Source organism: Schistocerca gregaria, chromosome X (assembly GCF_023897955.1).
Source record: "Schistocerca gregaria isolate iqSchGreg1 chromosome X, iqSchGreg1.2, whole genome shotgun sequence".
Taxonomy (NCBI): Eukaryota; Metazoa; Arthropoda; class Insecta; order Orthoptera; family Acrididae; genus Schistocerca; species Schistocerca gregaria.
Window position 1 is genome coordinate 38,451,424 of NC_064931.1, and position 19,822 is coordinate 38,471,245.

The 19,822-nt window shown below is 36.4% G+C and overlaps 1 protein-coding gene across 1 annotated transcript in view; it reads right to left on the reverse strand.

Moving 5' to 3' along the window:
* Positions 1 to 19,822, reverse strand: part of LOC126299544 (calsyntenin-1) — a 73,234-nt gene that overhangs the window by 44,623 nt on the left and 8,789 nt on the right. Inside the window, exons 2-8 of the mRNA XM_049991539.1 lie at positions 13,573 to 13,730; positions 12,821 to 12,942; positions 10,278 to 10,486; positions 9,736 to 9,882; positions 9,208 to 9,399; positions 7,457 to 7,720; positions 4,831 to 4,958 (exon numbers count right to left, since the gene is read on the reverse strand). Of these exons, the coding sequence (XP_049847496.1) occupies positions 4,831 to 4,958; positions 7,457 to 7,720; positions 9,208 to 9,399; positions 9,736 to 9,882; positions 10,278 to 10,486; positions 12,821 to 12,942; positions 13,573 to 13,730 (1,220 nt within the window). The remainder of the gene's footprint in view (positions 1 to 4,830; positions 4,959 to 7,456; positions 7,721 to 9,207; positions 9,400 to 9,735; positions 9,883 to 10,277; positions 10,487 to 12,820; positions 12,943 to 13,572; positions 13,731 to 19,822) is intronic.

The following is a 19,822-nucleotide window of genomic DNA, read 5'->3' on the forward strand; positions in this document are numbered from 1 at the left end:
ACACCGAATGTGGCAAAAAAAAAACCAACCTAAGTTTTGCAAAACAATGATGAGAGTTTGGCAAGAAAACTGCACTTGGAAAAAAATTGCATTTGGCAAAAATTGACACCGAATGTGGGGAAAAACACCAAATATTGCAAAAAAAAAAAAAAAAAAAAAAACCTATTATATATAAAGAAGAATGTCCACTTGTTTATTTGTAATTCATACAAATCTACAGTTTTACTCCAGTTATCATGAAATTTTGCACACTTGACTTTCAAGATGGGAGGAAGATCACTGTCTAAATAATATTTCATCATCTAAATATGTATGTAATCTATAAAGGGAAAAGGTTGCCACCAAAACTCTCTGAAAATTCTTGATCCAATTTATTTCAAATTTCTACACGATCCCCTAATGAACATTTGGACACAAATAAGCTATGTTTTTAACATATACTAAGGTAAAAATGAAAGTCAAGGTATAGATATGCACATGTATAAATGTCAGCAATAAGCACATATATCAGATGTCAGTACTATCACGCACACACGGTATGGAAGGGCAGTGCATTGGCAGAGCTATCATTTGTACTCCAGTGATTCATGTAAGGAGGTTTCGGGCACGATTACAGCTGCATGATGGGAATTAGACTGAGTGCAGAATGGTAGTTGGAGCTAGATGCATGGGTCATTAAATTTCAGAAATCATTAGGGATCTCAATACTGCGGGATATACAGTCAAGAGTGTGCAGAGATTACCATATTTCAGGCATTACTCCTCACCACAGACAATGCAATGGCTGACAACCTTCACTTGACGACCAAGAGCAGCGGTATGTGCCTGGAGTTGTCAGTGCTACCAGACAAGCAACATTGCACGAAATAGCAGCAGATGTCAATGTGAGACGTATGACAATTGCATCCATTAGGACAGTGCTGCAAAATTTGGCATTAATGGGCTATGGCAACAGATGACCAATGCAAGTGAATTTTCTAACAGCATATCGCCTGCAGTGCCTCCCTGGGTTTGCGACTATATTAGCTGGACCTTAGGTGACAGGAAACAGCGACATCATCATGTGAGTCCCGATTTCAGTTGGAAAGAGCTGATGGTATGGTTTGAGTGTGGCGGAGACACCCCGGAAGCCATGGACCCAAGTCATCAGCAAAGCACTGAGCAAGCTTGTGGTGGTTCCATAATGGTGTAGGCTGTGTTTAAATGGAACGGACTAGATCCTCTGGATGTTTGGCTACTTGCAAAGCAATTTCAGTCATTCATGAATGTCATGTTCCCAAACAATGGTGAATTTTTACGGATGACTATGTGCCACGTTACCGGACAACAATTTTACGTGATTGGTTTGAATAACATTCTGGACAATTCGAGGAATGATTAGACAACCTGGATTGCTCGACAGGCGTCCTATTGAACATTTATGGGACATAATTGAGAGGTCAGTAGGTGCAGAAAATCATGCACCAGCAACTCTTTGACAATTATAGACACAGTATGACTCTGTATTTCTGCAGGGGATTCCAACAGCTTGTTGAGTCCATGTCCAGCCATGCCGAGTTGCTGCACTATGCTGGTCAAAAGGAGGTCTGAAACGATATCACAAGGTACCCCATAACATGGCACATGAATGTACATATAAAACATATAGAATGAGATTACTCTGCAGCGGAGTGTGCGCTGATATGAAACTTCCGGGCAGATTAAAACTGTGTGCCGGACCGAGACTCAAACTCGTGACCTTTGCCTTTCGCGGGCAACTGCTGGAGTTTCTATCAGCGCACACTCCGCTGCAGAGTGAAAAATCTCATTCTGGAAACATCCCACAGGCTGTGGCTAAGCCATGTCTCCGCAGTATCCTTTATGCCGGAGTGCTAGTTCTGCAAGGTTCGCAGGAGAGCTTCTGTGAAGTTTGGAAGGTAGGAGACGAGATACTGGCAGAAGTAAGGCTGTGAGGGCCGGGCGCGAGTCGTGCTTGGGTAGCTCAGATCACTTGCCTACGAAAGGCAAAGGTCCCGAGTTCGAGTCTTGGTCCGGCACACAGTTTTAATCTGCCAGGAAGTTTCATAAAACATATGAACGACAGAAGTTATTACCGATCATTTTGAAAAGTACTTGACCAATTTACTTCATATTTCTACATTCAAACGAAAGAATGAAGATGATTAACAAAAAATTAAATGCCTGAGCAAAGAAATACCTCATCAGAAACTGACTAATTCCTTACAATTACTGTCGCAATACTCGTATTTGAGAACCATCAGACGTTACTAAATTGCACACCAAGTGAAAGCTCGAGAATTTGACAGAAAAATGACTGTAAATACTTATTTACTGATTAGTTGCTATTGTTACATATGACATAACAAAGAAGATACTTTACTCTGTGTTTCACGGTTAATTTTATTAGTAACACACTCAATGCCAAGTCAATAGATTATACGGGCAGCATGCCCTTCCAAAACTGCCAAATGCTCAGGTTCTACGGACCAGCGTATTTTGCTGATCTCATCCGAGAGCTGCAGTAGTGATAATGACATTACGTATAGTGCTGCTGTTCCTTCCACAAATGAATGTGATGCTGGTCCAGTAATACCAGTCAACAACTCAGAGAAATTCTCGCAGACACTGACTGCTCGAGTTCAGTGCTTGATTGAGTTAGTATAGTCATAACTGATGACAGAAAGTAACTGCAGTCACAAACTAATCTCTGTGCATCACAAACAATTGAAAGAAACCTTATGCAGTACTCAGTTCCTGGAAGCCAGTTTCTCTTGCTGAAATTAGATGCTTCTTGGGAATTGTGTTTCATACGAGCATGCCACAGAGGCCAAAATTACCATATGACAGGAGCACTAACAATGTTTCCAGCTATAATTTTTGTCCACAGGTAACGAGTCTTTACGTTTCGTGCAGGTACTGTCAACTCTGATCAAAAGAAACCAGGAGAACAAAGCTTTAATATAGTTTTCAAAGTGCTTCCTTGCTACAATAATTTGAATGGGAGATGTGTTCCAACTTATTGCCCTCCTGAAAAACTGACTACTGATGAAGGTATATGCCCATTTCGTGGCCGAGTCAGTTTTTGTACTTCCATGCAGAATAAATCACAGAAGTATGGAGTGAAGTCATACACGCCTGCTGAAGCAAATAGCGACTACGTCATAAACTTCAAAGTTTATGCTGGAAAAATACAACAGTGATGACAATTCATCTTCAACAGTTGTTACGAGGTTGATGTCTAGCGGCAATTGCTCGAACAAAGGACATAATGTTTATTTAGATAGATTCCGTTCTAGTCCAACTCTCCAAGCAGTTTTCTCGCTAAGGTATCGGTACTGTAGGGACTGAATAATAGCAGAAAGTCAATGCTTAGAGATCTATTTACAGCTAAATTGTAGAAGGGTGAAAGGACAAAAAGATGAAAAGGAAAAGTCTTGGCAATGAAGTGGTAGGACACACAAAGGATGTATATTCATTGTCCACAAGACCGTTGCCACTTTTGCATCACACAAAAAGGAAGGGAGTTGAAGTAATGAAGCCACTTCAAATCTTAGATTATAAAATGACCAAGGTTGGAGAGTACCTTTGAGATTAGCAGCTGCAGTACAATACATTCATGCACAGAACTGTAAAACTGTGGTGGAAGCTATATTTTAATTTACTCTTACTATGAGTATTGAATGCATTTGGACTACACAATTCCTTTCAGACCAAGAAGATTACAATAACTGATTTCATTATACACCTTGCTAGACAGATGGCTCATCATATGGCAATAGCTCCAAAAAACCAAAACAGACCTGTAGGCAAATTGATAGAGAGACTTTCTGTAACATTTACCATCCGCAAGCAAAATATATGCCTCTCATGTATGTCGTGTCTTCTTCAAAACCACAGAAAGAATGTAGAAAAGTATCTTCCGAGGAGATACATCATTAGTGTGAAGAGTGCTCTGTGGCGTTATGCGTGGAGTGCTGTTATAAAATATTCCATACCAAAAAGCAGTACGATTCCACGTAGAACGTGCTATTGTATTTAAATATGATATTCATCACTGATCATTATGTATTTATAAACTCATTTACTCCACTTATTGGGCCAGTACACAGACTTAACATCCACAGTGCCCTACAAACACAAAGGTAGGTTTGGATATAGTACCAACAAATGTCAATAGATTGGAGGCCGATCAAAAGATAGAACAGAAGCCGAAATTTGCTGAACAGTAACAACCTGTTTGAACAGTTTGAGTCATGCAAAACCGGTGATACCCGAGCTCAAACAATAGAACACAAATTCTCTAGAAACACAATGAGATTCTTAGATAGTGCAACTTACCATCTTTCCATGCATAATTTATTGCATGCCTTTGACACCGAATGATTCAAATATGCCAACTTAAAGTGATTGCAGTTTCCCACGTGGCTCACACTGTCAGATTTTTCCGACATGTCAACTTGCACTTGAAAACGGTTATAGCTAAAATCGTGACTGTGTGAAAGGATTTTTTTTTTAAAGTGAAAAGTCATATTTCCGATGTAAAGAATAATGGATTTTCTTTCAATAACATTAATATAGGAAGTCATTGTATACTGCAGAAAAATTTCAGCTAGTGACTGTGAAAATTGTTGGGATTATTATTTCATTTGCTTCTGCTTGCTCTAAACTCGATGATACTCGTCTAACCTTAAGTCAGTTGCTCTATCAAACACATTAGTATAAAATTGTAAAATAATATGCCTGTACTACAATAGTTTATTACAAACCTTTTGCTCACTTGGCCTGCCTATTCCAACAACACACACAAAAATTATGAAGAATGGTACACACCTGAGATAATTTCCACCTCCACTCTGCCGGTCTAAATATATTGAGATCTCCTTCAGAAAAGTCTCGACGAAGAAGTAAGATTAAACGGCAGTTCCGGACGAACAAAGCATAATGGTGTCTATTCATATCTGTAAATGAAAGTAATTTTAGATTGAGATATATTGTATACAAACCTTCAATAAATTAATATGGTTAATTGAACAGTAAGGTCATTAACTTTATTTTTGTAAGACCTTAAATGTCTTTGGAGTGATTGTATTGTCTCTGACACCTTTTTGGCTATAATGTCTTACAATTTTCAGTTCCTGCTGTAACAGGAGACAGAAATACAGCAAAGCACAACACATTAAGCGATATTTTAAATCATTTGAGGAAATCATCATTTATATTATCCACTTTGATACATGCCTAGTGAAAAGTTCTCACCCTGTGAGTGAAAGCAGATTTCGTGAGTAAAAACTCCAGTTCTATTTCAATGAAGACACTCTTTAGGTCAGTACACTTGATCCACATCTATAAACTATCCACATACAACATAAGACGTAACTGTGTCACTGGACAGCAATGTTTTCTAAGTGCATAGGTCTTCACATGTAGGGATAGATGGTAGCTGGCAGGTGCTGAATCTTGAATATGGAGTTTATTTTTTTAATACTACCTCAATTTTTCCAGAGGGCTTATATAGGCAATTAAGAACAAAAATCCTTTATCACACAAAATTTTGGTCATTAACTTCATGGTAGATTAAGTTGATATCTTCTCTTTCCACTGTGCTATTGGCTTATTACAGCTCATTCACTACCATATTTGCACAAAGCATTGGTGAATCTTTTTAAACAGCATGAATGCTACTAAGAAATTGATTTTTTGATTTGATTTTTGCCAGTATTCAATAAATGTAGCTCCTATCTTACACAAAGCTTTCTTGTATATAATTGTTCATGTAAAATATATAACTCTCATCTAATATCCCTAAAGCCTCAGGTAATTCATACACTTACACTAATTACCCTATACCAAATTGCACACCTAATCATAATTTTTGTCTCATTGAATCTTCTGTGGATTTTTGAAGATAATGGGCACATACGCATTTTGCCAACCATACCTTGAAGACTGGAAGTGTAGTAACAGATTCCTATTCCAACTTCAATTATTTTACACTGGTATGATTGCCCAAGCAGAAGAATTATATGACAGCATTTCAGTTGATCCGTTTGAAAACACACACACACACACACACACACACACACACACACACACACACACACACACACACACCAAATACTTTAAGAATAATCATTTAAAAAACTAAGACAGTCGACACATGTTATGAAGCTAGACATCTTTCTTATTTATTTTTTTTATTATATGTACCCAGAAGTACTATGGTAAATTTTGTTTTTTGAAAGCAATGTTACATAATTACCTGACATTTTCAGGAGAGTAGTTTCTGTATCAATGTAAAAAAACTTTCAAAATAGATGTTTTATTGCCCAGATCACTGTTGATACATATCCTGATTACTAGTTTCAGCAAAGTTTTATTGCTATCTTCTGATCACAGTATACATGAATTCTAAAGCCCCTACATGTGGCACTTTGCCACCTGGCCATTGTAAACATGGATATAAACTCTCAGAAAAGACACTCCATTGTAACACTAAGTACACTAAAATAGAAGCTGTAACTATCAGCAAGGCACAGAGATGTCAAATACATCAGATAGAGTACATCCACTGTTGGCACACTGTGTGTTAACTAGCTCCTGGTTATCAACACACACACATCTGACAGCAGTGGATGTGTTCTTTCTGATGTACTTCACACCTTTGTGCCTTGCTGATCTAGTTATGGCTTTTATTTTTGTGTACTCGGTGTTGTATGGGACTTATTTTTCTGTGTGTTTACCTTCATGTTTTCAATGGCCATATGGCACGGTGCCACACTTTTGCTTTATAATTCACATGTCTGAGGATGGCCATACAACTTTTCTGAAACTAGTAATCACGATATGTATTAACAGTGATCTGGGCAATAAAATTGCTATTTTGGAAGCTTTTTTACAATGTTAAATACTTTTCATTAACACAACTCTATTGTCAAAGAAAGTTCTTTGGTAGTTTTATGGCTATAATCTTAATATCTTTTGGAGTATCACATTTGTATAGGCACAACATTGGATTGTTTGACAAATTTCTTTAACAAAATTTAGGTCTTGTATATAATTTACATTAAAAATCCAAATTCAAAGATATTACTTGTTTCATTTGCTCAAAGATTAACATTGCAGAAACTGAATACATAGCGCAGACTGATCTGACTAGCTATTCGTCATCAAACAGCTTTTCTACAACCAGCATGAACACTACCTACTAAATTCAATGTCTTTCATGCTATGACACCACAAAAATGTTAATGAACATTATAAAATATTTAATGATAAATTAGCAATATCTTTTGATGAAATATCAACTGAATCACAACAACATGATAAGCTCACAGATGGTTATATTAAGACACTTTAAAGAAAAATTACTTATACACAGTTTTAAGCCAGTATATTACTGATCAGTAAAGCAACAGCTGGTTATTCAAATAGAGTTAATGAAATTAAAATGACGTACTATGGTCATCAGCTGAGCAGAGTATGTGCTCCTTAACATGTTTATCCTGGTCAGGATTTTGTTTGTGCTTCATCCATGTTGCAATAGTGAAAACAGGAGATAAATTATGGTCCATGACATCAGAAGGAATAGTCACGGCAGAGCTAACACCATCAAATTCAAAAATCTGATCTGATTCTCTTCCTTCATCTGTTGGGAGAGACTTTGTCCATTCAGATCCTATTCCAGGACTTGGCAACAAATCAATACTTTCCATACTTGCTCCTGCAAATATTTTAACATTATTAAATGTCTAATATGAACAAATCGTAAATATTAAAATTACATAACTGACACCCAAAAGACAGTTTACTACACAATTACTTTTGCGATAATAGTTGTCCACAAATTACATGGGGACAGACCACCACCACGTGAAAACAATTTGTGTGTATAGGAGTCTTATAAAGATATGCACAATACATCGATTTTAGTGATAGGTAAAATGTTCATGAAATTTTAAAAAAGAAAAATCAGTAAATAGGCTGGAAATGGGCATGGAACATGGAGAAGGACCTGAGTTTTGTTTAGTATAAGTCTGAGCTGATAAAAATTTGAGATGGCAACCACATAATAAAGATATCTACTCAATCAATTAGTATTTTGTGTCACTTGAGTTTCTAGCCAATACACTGCAGCTTATGTAACAAATCATCGGGCTAACTGAAGACAAAAGAGCACCTCTCATCTTTCACCTTTACTGTGATGATGATAACTCCTGTAGGAATACACTACTGAATCAAAACTATCACAGGACAACATTCCTTTATTGTACTTGCTCATAGCACTTAAAAAGTGTGTTACACCATAGCATAAGATGGAGTGCAACAGTTCATTAATTAATTATTCCACACACTCATCTCACCTACAATTTCCACCTGCAACAATAAAAGGTTAGTAGTGTGTGATGCTCTTTAAATACACAGAACTGTGAATAACGTTCTGCTCGAAATATTCAAAACTGGCACACCATGTCTTACACGACTGTGATCTACACACTTAAATGAAATGTTAAGGCCAGAACCAGGACTATAGTTCAAATTTTCAGGCTGAGTGCTTAACAATAATTTACTCCCTATGTTTTCAGTATCCTGGTTATATAAAGAGAGATACTATGGACTCAAACATTTTTTCCAGTAGTATCTCCACATAAAAATAAAAACATTTCTGCTTTTTGAAGTTTTTGGACAAGTAGAGAGAATGCTTCAGTTACAGATTAAAAACAAGAAGTTCAAATCACACATTATGTTGTATGTTTGCACATCTTATAGTCAACAAAAATTTCAAAAAATTTTAAAGTCAACTTACACTATTGGAAGTATTTCTGACATGACAATTTGTGTTTCAGGGTTACACTCAGTATTAGTTTCTCTAAAAGTTTTACACTGCTGCTTTCAAACAAAGAAACAAAACAATTTAGGGCTTTATTAAGTCATCACACCAACTGCACATAATAAATAACTGCCACTAAAGATGCATCTAAAATTTCTGCTTTACCAGTTTTAGAAAAGCACTTGAAATTACAATTACCTGCAGTCACCATAGGTTTAAAAACACCATATTTAATTTCCCATAATTTGTGAAGGAACTCAACATTTATCATGTTTGGACTAATTCTGTTTTGGAGGCTTAAAAACTTACAAATGAGACCTCTGATGGTGTATTAGTAGTAGAGCAAGTTTTATTTTAGGAAAAACTTTTTGCATACATACCACAAAGTTTACGTTGGCTCTGAACAGAGTATGTGTCTCTGTCACATCCCTTTCCAATGTGAGAAGTAGCAAGACTAAGTTTGGCCTCAACACTTCTAACATTGCAGGGCACATCACACAATTCTAAATCAGCATCAGGAAATAAATCCTGTCGACCAGTTCCAGGTGCGTAGTCTATTCTTTCAGGGATACCTACAATTATACAGACATTATATGTAAAACTATAAACCAATTACTTAAATTTGAAGACAACCCACCAATTGAGGTATATGTATATGTGGAAACAAAACTAATCACTATTTGAAGTCTAGCAAAGATTTATGGTGAAACAAACTACTTTTAGAACTATGACAAACATTACACACTCTAAGAGAATTTTTCTCATTTAAATATCTTTTAGTGCTAAAGATAAAATGACTGTTACACAGTGGTGAAATTCTGAAGATGTTTCATTGAAACAGAACTCACAGTTGATGGGAAAGTGAAAATTCATTTACAATGTGCAATAATATAAACAGGAAAACTTACCTTTCCATCCAAGTTTGCACACTCTATTCACTTTTATTGTTACCATGACAGGCACAGATTGTTTCATGCCACAGTCATAAGCAACAACAGATAGAATATGGTTGTGACTTCGTTCATAATCTAGTGGTTCTGTGTTACGAATTGCTCCTGCAAATTGCAAGAAACGTTTAGTGGCTATACAAATGCTGTGCTTATAAATCACAATACGAGAGAGAGAGAGAGAGAGAGAGAGAGAGAGAGAGAGAGAGAGAGAGAGATGGGGTTCCGAACTATCCACATGTAATATTAAGGCCATAAACTATACTTTTCATGACAGATCACTCAGATGACTAATGTATATTACTCAAATTTAAATTTGAGATCATTAGCGCTCACCAAAATCAATATTACAGTGGGTTACAGAAAAATGAATCCATAAATTTTGCACATGGTAAGTGTTATCCAAAAATTATTAGACTAATAGTAGTGATTGATTCAAGGAACAACTATTATGCACCACTATATAAATATTTTATTTTTAAATGCTTATTTTTTTTACATACCTTCATTATCAATGGTGAAAGGCTGGTCATTTGTCAGGATTTCATATTTGCAAACATCTCCATATTTTGGGGTACAGTCCCTATCAGTTGCTTCCACACGAACTATTTCTTCATACAATCTACCTTCGTCGACCTGATTTACATATGAAGGCTCCAAAAATGTTGGTGGGTACTCATTAATATCCACAACTGATATATGTACTGTGGCACTAAGAAAATTAATTTAATTAGTTTCATATTCAACAGATGATTTTATAGTCACATCACAAATTATTTTGTAAATATGGTTACGTGCTCATCTTTTGTAAGTTTTATTAAGAACATACAGATGTTAATCAGTAACTCCTACCCACCACCTTTTACACATCACAATCTTTTTTCCAGAACAGGAGTAGTAGTGGGTAAAAGATCAAAAATTAGTTACAGCATTGTGCACAGCATTTTGTGCAAAGATAACATTAATACCATGTAATGGATGCCTTTTTTTCTTTTGGTACAGTAAGTACATATTCAACAGTGTTTGTAATTACAACTATCAAATATTTACAGTGAAAACTAAGGCTGCATGCACTGCAAATACTTCACATGTAACGGAGCAAACTTGGCTTCAATGGTATCACACTAGAAAGATTATGGTGAAACTAGGATCATCATTTGATTAGAGACTGATAGTAACCACATGATGCCAAGTTCAGTACTATAAATAATTAGTTCTGTCAGTAGGGAAAACAGAACCAGAATCTTTAATCTGAACAAGTGGTTCTCACCTATAAACTTTAAGGCTTAATCCATTTGTTAATGTTACTTGAACCTTTCAAGATGGTACATTGCATGCTCATGTGTAGCCTACTGGCATTAGATTATGTGGCTAACAGGAACAGGAATGCAGTTTCATTTAAATTGCTATAGCGAAGGAATTATTTGTCAAAAATAATTAAAATTTCGGATATTGTTGACAACAGACCTCTATTGTGTTTCAAACACACACAATCACTTAACATGAACCTTCAGTGTGATACAATTGGAAGCAATCATTGAAACAAAGTCTATAATACAGTTTTCTTCCTGTAGGTTTCCAGCAGTTTTGTTACAAGATGCTACCTGATGTTTACACATGCACATCCCTTTGCCTTTCACTGGCTTGATAAACAATAAATACACTGTGCACTGAATTATTTATAGCCTTTCAAATATTTTCATGTATTACTTTACATATTTTTTTCTTTCTGTAGACAGAATTTATAGTTCCCAATTTATTCCAACTTGCACACTTCCAGAAAAAGATCTTAATGGTGCGTCAGCATAGAAATGCCTACACTTTGCAGTGTTGCCTGTCATTAGTAGATGCAGAGTATCACAGTTTTACCTGTTAAACTGCAACTGTTGTGATTATTATGATTGGGTTATCACCAATGCAGGTGCTCATGATGTGCAAGTGCCTATGATGATTCCTGGCTTGAGTGTTAACAATTAAATACAGGGGGTTAAGGATACAGGTACAGATATTGTGATCACTGGTACCATAATTTGTACTCACTTCAGTGTGTTAGTTATTTTTTCCTCTCTGGCTTCCCACAAAACACGTCAATTTATTACCAGATGTTTTCTGCACAGTTGTAACTGCACAGCAAAGTGGACTATGCTTGTCAATATGTATTTTGCGTTCACACTTCAATAAATATCTGACCTGCTGCCCACAGGTAAAATTAACATTTAACCTCCACCAGTTGCACTGTTTTACTTCGCTCATTTTCACTGCCCATCATTTCCGGTCAGCTTTTCTGAATATTGGCACCAGATATCATCATGACAACCTTCTTGCCACCTGCCCCTCCCCACCCCTTAGTTGTGGTGTTTTTCTGCTTTCACATCAGTACGCATCTAGTTGCTGGATGGAACACAACATGTGATCAGTAGAAGGTTAATGGCTTACTTGTGCCATGCATACTTTGAGGTAATAACAAACCTAAAAACATACTACTCTTAACAGGTATAACTATTAGTCTACAAAGGAATTAAATACTGATGTAACTCTGTTTACTACCTGTTTTCAGACATCAATAAAAGCATTTATATCCCCAACACCCCATATATAAATTCATAACGTTACTTCTTGACTTACAGAGAGGGAAAATCCTGTTTATGGCCTCTCACATAAGAACCAAACAGGTCACATCATTCAAACTGATTTTACTGCCTATTTACACCAATTCAAACAAAATTAATTTCTGTGAATGCTTTCCAAAAAAATTTAACACATATGGGGGCAGTGTGGAGATGGAAGGGGGTGGGTTACTAACTCGCAAAGAAAGCAGTTTCTCACAAGGTCAAAAGCTTCACTGCATTGGGGTTAATAATTCAGATGTGTGATGTTTCAAAACAGTCTACCTTTCGCATTAAAGAACATTAATAGGTCAACCAAATTTAAAGGATCACAAAAACATATTCCCAAGGTGCTTTCTTTCAGAGTTGGGTGGCAGAATATTCACAATCAAAATTTTAAAACTCTACACACAGTTCAGAGTAAAAGTTTTAGTACTTACTTTTGAGAGACTTTCCCTGAACAGCTAACAGCAGCGATGTCAAACTTATAGTTTTTCCTCTTCTCGCAGTTCAAGGCTTTCCTAGCATGCAGTTCAGCTTCACCTTGGTTTTTCAGGATGATCTACACAACATAAATACCCAAATTAAATTATGTATTGAGCATCAGTTATAATTAAATCTTAACATACAGCTTCTTTGGAAGTTAAATCTTTTACTTTCACGATGCACCTCATCCCACAAATTTTGCAAAATGACGTACAGCAAAAACATGATACAAATTCCTCTACCCCATTTTTGTCGAATATGAACATACCTTATGAATAGGAGACTTCAGTCAAATGGAAGAACATAACTTTATATACAGTTAAGTCCCTGCCTGATGTCAACTTCGGCAGTGTTTCAAAACAGTCTACCTTTCGCATTAAAGTGTGTGTGATTATATTTACTTAATTCAGTGCTACCTAGAAGTCTCCTGAATTACTGTTTAGTAATTAACAGTCACAGAACTCTACACAGTACTTTATAAATTTCATAAATTACATGATAGGGATCATTTTTCTCTAGTAGCGATTCTTGCAACACAGCAAAACAAGGCAGAGAGAAAGAATGGCATACCCTGAAGGATGTCACCTTTGTTCCAAATTTCAACTGCAAATTGAAAGATATAGCAGACTATACTGACACCTACATAAATTATTACTCTAAGTATTATTTTAGTTGACAAGAAAGCTTCAGTGTAAAGATACATTACCTTGAATGGAGCTTCACCATGGTGCTTATTCACAATTCGAAACTCACAAATATGAGCACCAGTTGCTCTAATTCTTGGTCTCACTTCTACAATAGTTTCATTCTCTTTTACAAGCCCATGGTAGCCACTTTCCAAGCTGGGTAGCTCTAATCTGGGAACTGAAAAACAATCATTAACATTAAGTATGATTGTCTTACACACACTGCTAACTAATAGTACCAACTGGAAAAGTATTTTTTAATTAAGTTAGTACTTGTCTACCACACACACACACACACACACACACACACACACACACACACACACACACACACACACACACACACACACACACGAGAGAGAGAGAGAGAGAGAGAGAGAGAGAGAGAGAGAGACACTAGTGTGTTCATCTACTACTGTAAAATTACTATGACTAATAAACTGTAATGGCATATATCCATACATTTTACAAAAATGTATGTATGTATCTGTGTGTTTACGTGTTCCACATCTCCCCCTAAACCACTGGACAGATTTCAGTCAAATTTGGTACACACATCACATCTTGTTGTGGTCTTCAGTTCAAGATTGGTTTGATGCAGTTCTCCATGCTACTCTATGCCGTACAAGCCTCTTCATCTCCAAACAACCACCACAACCTATATCGTTCTGAATCTGCTTACTGTATTCATCTGTCTCCCTCTATAATTTACACCCCCCACACTTCCCTCCAATATTAAACTGATGATCCCTTGATGTCTCAGAATGTGTCCTGTTGATCAACCCCTTCTTCTAGGCAGTGTGCACCACAACTTTCTTTTCTCCCTCATTAATTACGTGATCTACCCATGTAATCTTCAGCATTCTTTTCTAACACCACATTGAAAAAGCCTTTATTTTCTTCTTATACAAATTGTTTATCATCCATGTTTCACTTTTATACATGGCAACACTCTATACAAATATTTTCAGAAAGGACTTTCTCATACTTAAATCTATATTCAATGTTAACAAATTTCTCTTCTTCAGTAATGTTTTTCTTGCCATTGCCAATCTACATTTTATATCCTCTCTACTTCAGACATCATCAGTTGGTTTGCTACCCAAATAACAAAACTCATCTACTACACTGTATCACATTTCTTAATTTAAGTGCCTCTGCATCACCTGATTTAATTTGACTACATTCCATTATTCTTTTTCTGCTTTTGTTGACATACATCTAATATCTTCCTTACAGGACACTGTCCGTTCTGATCAACTGCCCTTCCTAGTCCTTTGTTGTCTGACAGAAATACAATGTCATCGGCAAACCTCAAAGTTCTTATTTCATCTCCCTAATTTAATTCCTACTCTAAATTTTTCTTTGATTTTCTTTACTGCTTGTTCAATGTAGAGATCAGATAACATCAGGGATAGGTTACAATCATGTCTCACTCCCTTCTCAACCACTGCTTACCTTTCATGCCCCTCAACTCTCATAACTGCTATCCGGTTTCTGTACACGTATATAGCATTTTGCTCCCTGTATTTTATCCCTGCAATCTTCAAAATTTCAAAGAGAATATTCAACATTTTCAAAACCTCTCTCTAAGGCTATAAATGTAGGTTCATCTTACCTGAACCTATCTTCCAAGATAAGTCGTAGGGTCAGCAATGCCTCATATGTTCCTAAATTTCTCCAGAATCCAAACTGATCTACCTCAAGGTTGGCCTTTACCAGTTTTTTTTCCATTCTTCTGTCCTCATCCGTGTTAATATTTTTGCAACCCTGACTTATTGATCCGATAGTTCTATCATAGTCTTTTCCTGTTTTACTAACTGGAAATCATTGCTGTTGAGGTGAGAATCACCTACCTATCAAAGATGTAGGGGTGAAAAAGCAGTGTAGCCCACCACATGTGAATACCCATACTTTAGTCATCCTGTATTTGAGAATGAGAGCACTGAGACTTGCAACATATGTAACACAATTTCAAAGCTTTACCAAACTACTACTCACTTGTGAGCTGCACAAAATGATGAAAGGAAAAAAATTCATTGTTTACAACATTTTCACTATTCATCTAGTAAAACTGCTACATGAAATGATGTTTTAATTTATTACTTCATGACTATGAACAGTACTTGTAATATTCTGCACACAGTAATCACATCTTTTGCTGAATATACATGCAAAATTATATTGTGTGTTACACAGTTCAGGATGTATGATGTCAAACATGAAAAGTGTGAAAGTGAAAAACTGCCGCAGCCAGCATGAAGATTTGATTTATTACTTCTTTGCTACAACCTCTATTCACAACGCATTTTCCTGACAGTAACCACATAAACCACTAGATATACCTGCAAAACAGTATCACTGTGCAACACATAGTTAAGGAGATATGATGTCAAATATTGAGGTGCATGAAAATTATGAAAATACATGTGAAACTAGTTAAAGATATGTGAAATATATTTGAAATGTGCGTACACTAGCAAAGCCGTGAGCTAAAAGCTCTTCCTAAACACCTGGAATGATTTAAACCAAATTTGGTATACATCTGGAAAGAAATGCTGTGATGGTAAGAATAATGAGCCTCCTATTGCAGTGGGCATGATATCATGGGAAGAGAAAGGGCAGAGGAGGAGATGGGCACTGAGCGGGGGAGGAGGAGACGCAATTACAGGGAGTGGGAGGAGATGCAGTTAAGAGGGGGGAGGAGGAGATGCAATTAGAGGAGTCAGGAGGGAAAGGAATTCGGAGGGGGTGGAGGAGGTAGGAGGAGGAGATGGTCAGAGTGAGAGGTGGCAGAGATGGACTAACAGAAGACTGGAATATATATGTACACAGGCAATGCCAGGTACTCAGCTAGACAGCCTGTTGAACTACACAAATAATTTACTGAACCTGACTACACCCCCCCCCCCCCAAAAAAAAAAAAAAAATCATACCTGGCTCATAAGTTAATGACAGTTTTGTCTCCTTCAAATGAAAATAAGTAGTTGATAACTACAAACAAAGACATAATAAAAAAATTTAACTTCACTAAAAGACGACAACCTGGTTGATCACTTGATTGCAAAAGTAACATTTTTTTTCATGTACAATGCTATGCCTAAGACACTGACATTGTCAAATAATTCAGTTTAATTCAAAGAGGCAGTTCTTGCTTGTTCTCGTCATCACCCCACATAACATCACTGTATGAAGTTTTGAGCATAAATGCCAAATAAAGGAATAGGCATAGTCCATATCAATTCAGGCAGGCTAGGAAAAAATCTTACCTTCATAGTCTCAGATGTTATTGAATTTAGCATATGTTAAAATGAAGGACTAAGTAAACTACACACATTCTTTTTTCCCCAAAAAAATTTCTGCTCCGAGATACAGCCCTCCAAAGATGTCACTGCGCATACCATATTGAAGACAAGCATTTTAGGGAAAAAATTTAAAATGCTGTATTTCTGGAACAGTTCTAGATATTTTTTGTTTTTTCTTTCTATTTGAAAGATAATTGCTCTATGAATGCAAAGCAATCCATCACTTGGACTTATATGTCAAAGTTCTTTTACTATAGCGTTCTGAACATTTTTATAGTTTATGGAATTTTTTTTTTCGAAAATGTCAGTCCATAAAATTTTGATTTTTTGTTGTTGTTGATTAGTACTGCATAGTTCTACATTTCCTGAAAAGAAGATCTTCCACTTTTAGGTTAAACAGGTTTTATAAACAATTGAAATTTTTGTCATACATAAAACCTGTTTTATCATCACATAACAGACTCATAAAAATCAAAACCTAGCCTTATTTAACATAATTTTAGTTTTGAAAGATGAGTAAGACACTCATTTTTTAAGCATTTTAAACGGTTCCAAAAAGTATATGAAAGGTCCACAGACTTAAAGGTTTCAATTTATACAACTTCTGTGCACTCTGCTTTGTACTGAAATTAGCCAGTCAATGAACTAAAAATGCATTTCACTGCTTCAATATCTCCCTTTGATATAGAATAATGTCTTCCTGTTGAACCAATAGGAACTGGAGCAATTACAATCTTCAAAACATTGTAAACAGGCAGTGAACACTGATGGTGGTGTTGCCATACAGTTGGAAACCTATATCCACAGCAGCTGGTACATGTGGTAGCACTAAGTTCACTACACTTTTAAGTCGCAACTGGTGTCAATAATCTCTACAATCCACCAGTCACAATCATACACACATGCCACAAACATCCTCCTTCTCAGACTGTGAATCCGAATATTATCCTGCTGTTTCTGAGGTGTTGGCCGAATGAACAAAATTTCTTCTTTCTTGCTCTTTATAGTGCATGCAACTTGAGTTCGCCCATCACTGAGTCCAAAAATGTGTCTTCGTAATTGCTGTCACATGAGTAGTTTGTTTAGACCATTCTTCTTCTCGCAGAATTCTTCAGTTTCCTCTTTGGACAAAAGAATGAGGGCTGTGAATGTGTAAGATTTCACAACTCACGTAAAATCCTCAGAATTCTAAATTGCAACTGTATTTCGTCTGGAAAGATTATGTTTTGTAGCATGTGCTCCAGCAGGCCTCCTACACTATCACAAAGCCTCTTCCCGTGACCAGAGGCACTGCATACCCAGTCAGTGGGCACAAGTGACTTACTCAATTCAAACAGCTGGTAATGATTTTTAAAATGAGTACGAGCACCATCAGAAATAATTATGATCTTCTCTGCTCCTGTTTGCAGTTCAAGAATTTTGTGCACTGCTAGCGAATCATGTCCCGAGTCATGTCCTGTGTCATCACTTTTAACTGCAACATTTGCAGTCTTGCTTTGGAAATACGTCACTCCTGTAAAAATTGAAACCTGGTCATTACTCCAATGATACCCTTGTACTTCCTCACAGAAAATTACAGACCAGTGCTCAGCAAAATCACAGTGAAGCAGTAAAAATAGTTCTTCAGCCTGTACACACCCTTTCACTTATGCAATGTGTTGCAATTTCTTCAGAAACTGTCAAGGCAACAGTTTTCTTAATTAGTTTATTTTCCTCCCATGTCACATGTGTGATTTCTGCAAGGCCAAGTGTCTAAAGACAATCCTCCCTTTCCAGGGCAGTCTTGAAACAAATAAGTTTCTCACTTTACATCACAGACTACTAATGACTTCACATGCCCAACCAAGGCGTCATATGTCATGTGCTCCAGTAAGTTCTTCTAAGTTACCAAACAAAGTTCAAAATTTGTGCAGTACACACACAAACAGTCTCTAAGTGGGTGTGGAACTACCCACTTACGCCGTCATGCATAAAATTTTGATCTTCCAATATGTGAAGTTGTATAGTTGCTCTTATAAATTGCAAAATTTTCTTTAATACTATGAGTCATGTACCTCTTCATTTTCACAACTGTTACAGTTTGTGCCTTTTTTTGTTGGCACTCTGGCAAGAACAATTTGTCTTACAGCTAAAACGACTGCACTATTTGAACATGAGCTGCTTCTACAGGATGACCATAATAGGGATCTGGTCTTCTAAAGACTCCTTTTACAGACCTCACATTTCTTCATTTATCTACCATGTACTTTGATACTGACGGAACATGGTTCAAAATTGTTTTCTTTGAAAATGTGTCTGGAATAATAGTTAAAACTTTTACCTTTTCACTGTAGGTTGCACAATATTCAACAACTGAATTGATATCTGTGAAAAATTCCTGGCAAGAGTCCTTTGGTTCATTTTCTTCTGAAGATGGAATTTCTACTTTGAAGAGTGTGGCCAGTTTTACTGCAGTGTATTCACCCACAGCTTTAGTAATTTCTCTGCACTTTCTTGATGCATTGAGCTTATGACTACTTCACTGACTATGGTTCCTTAACAGGACTAACACCTACTTCTGTAGTTGACTAATTCTGGGTATTTAATTCTTCCTCTATTATGCAAAATCTGCACCATGGGAGGCTTCACCTTGTTCAGATACTATCATTGTTCTATTCTGTCAAAACATTTAGAACATAAAAATCTGTCACTGGACACATCTTCACTTTAAAACAATCTTCAAATGAGAACACTTATTCCCAACCTGAACAAAGTCTTTTTGTTTTTCTTATATATCACTTTTATAGATATTCATATAGTCAGCACACTTCACTCTTCTGTGGCCTCAGTCAGAAGACAATTCAAACAGTCCTTTTCACAAAACACTGTGTCAAGTGGCAAATTCCTCACAAAAACAGAACTCACTGGATGGTCTCAGATTTCTTAGAAGCCTCTTCAGTCAACAAATTAGCACTGAACAACTACA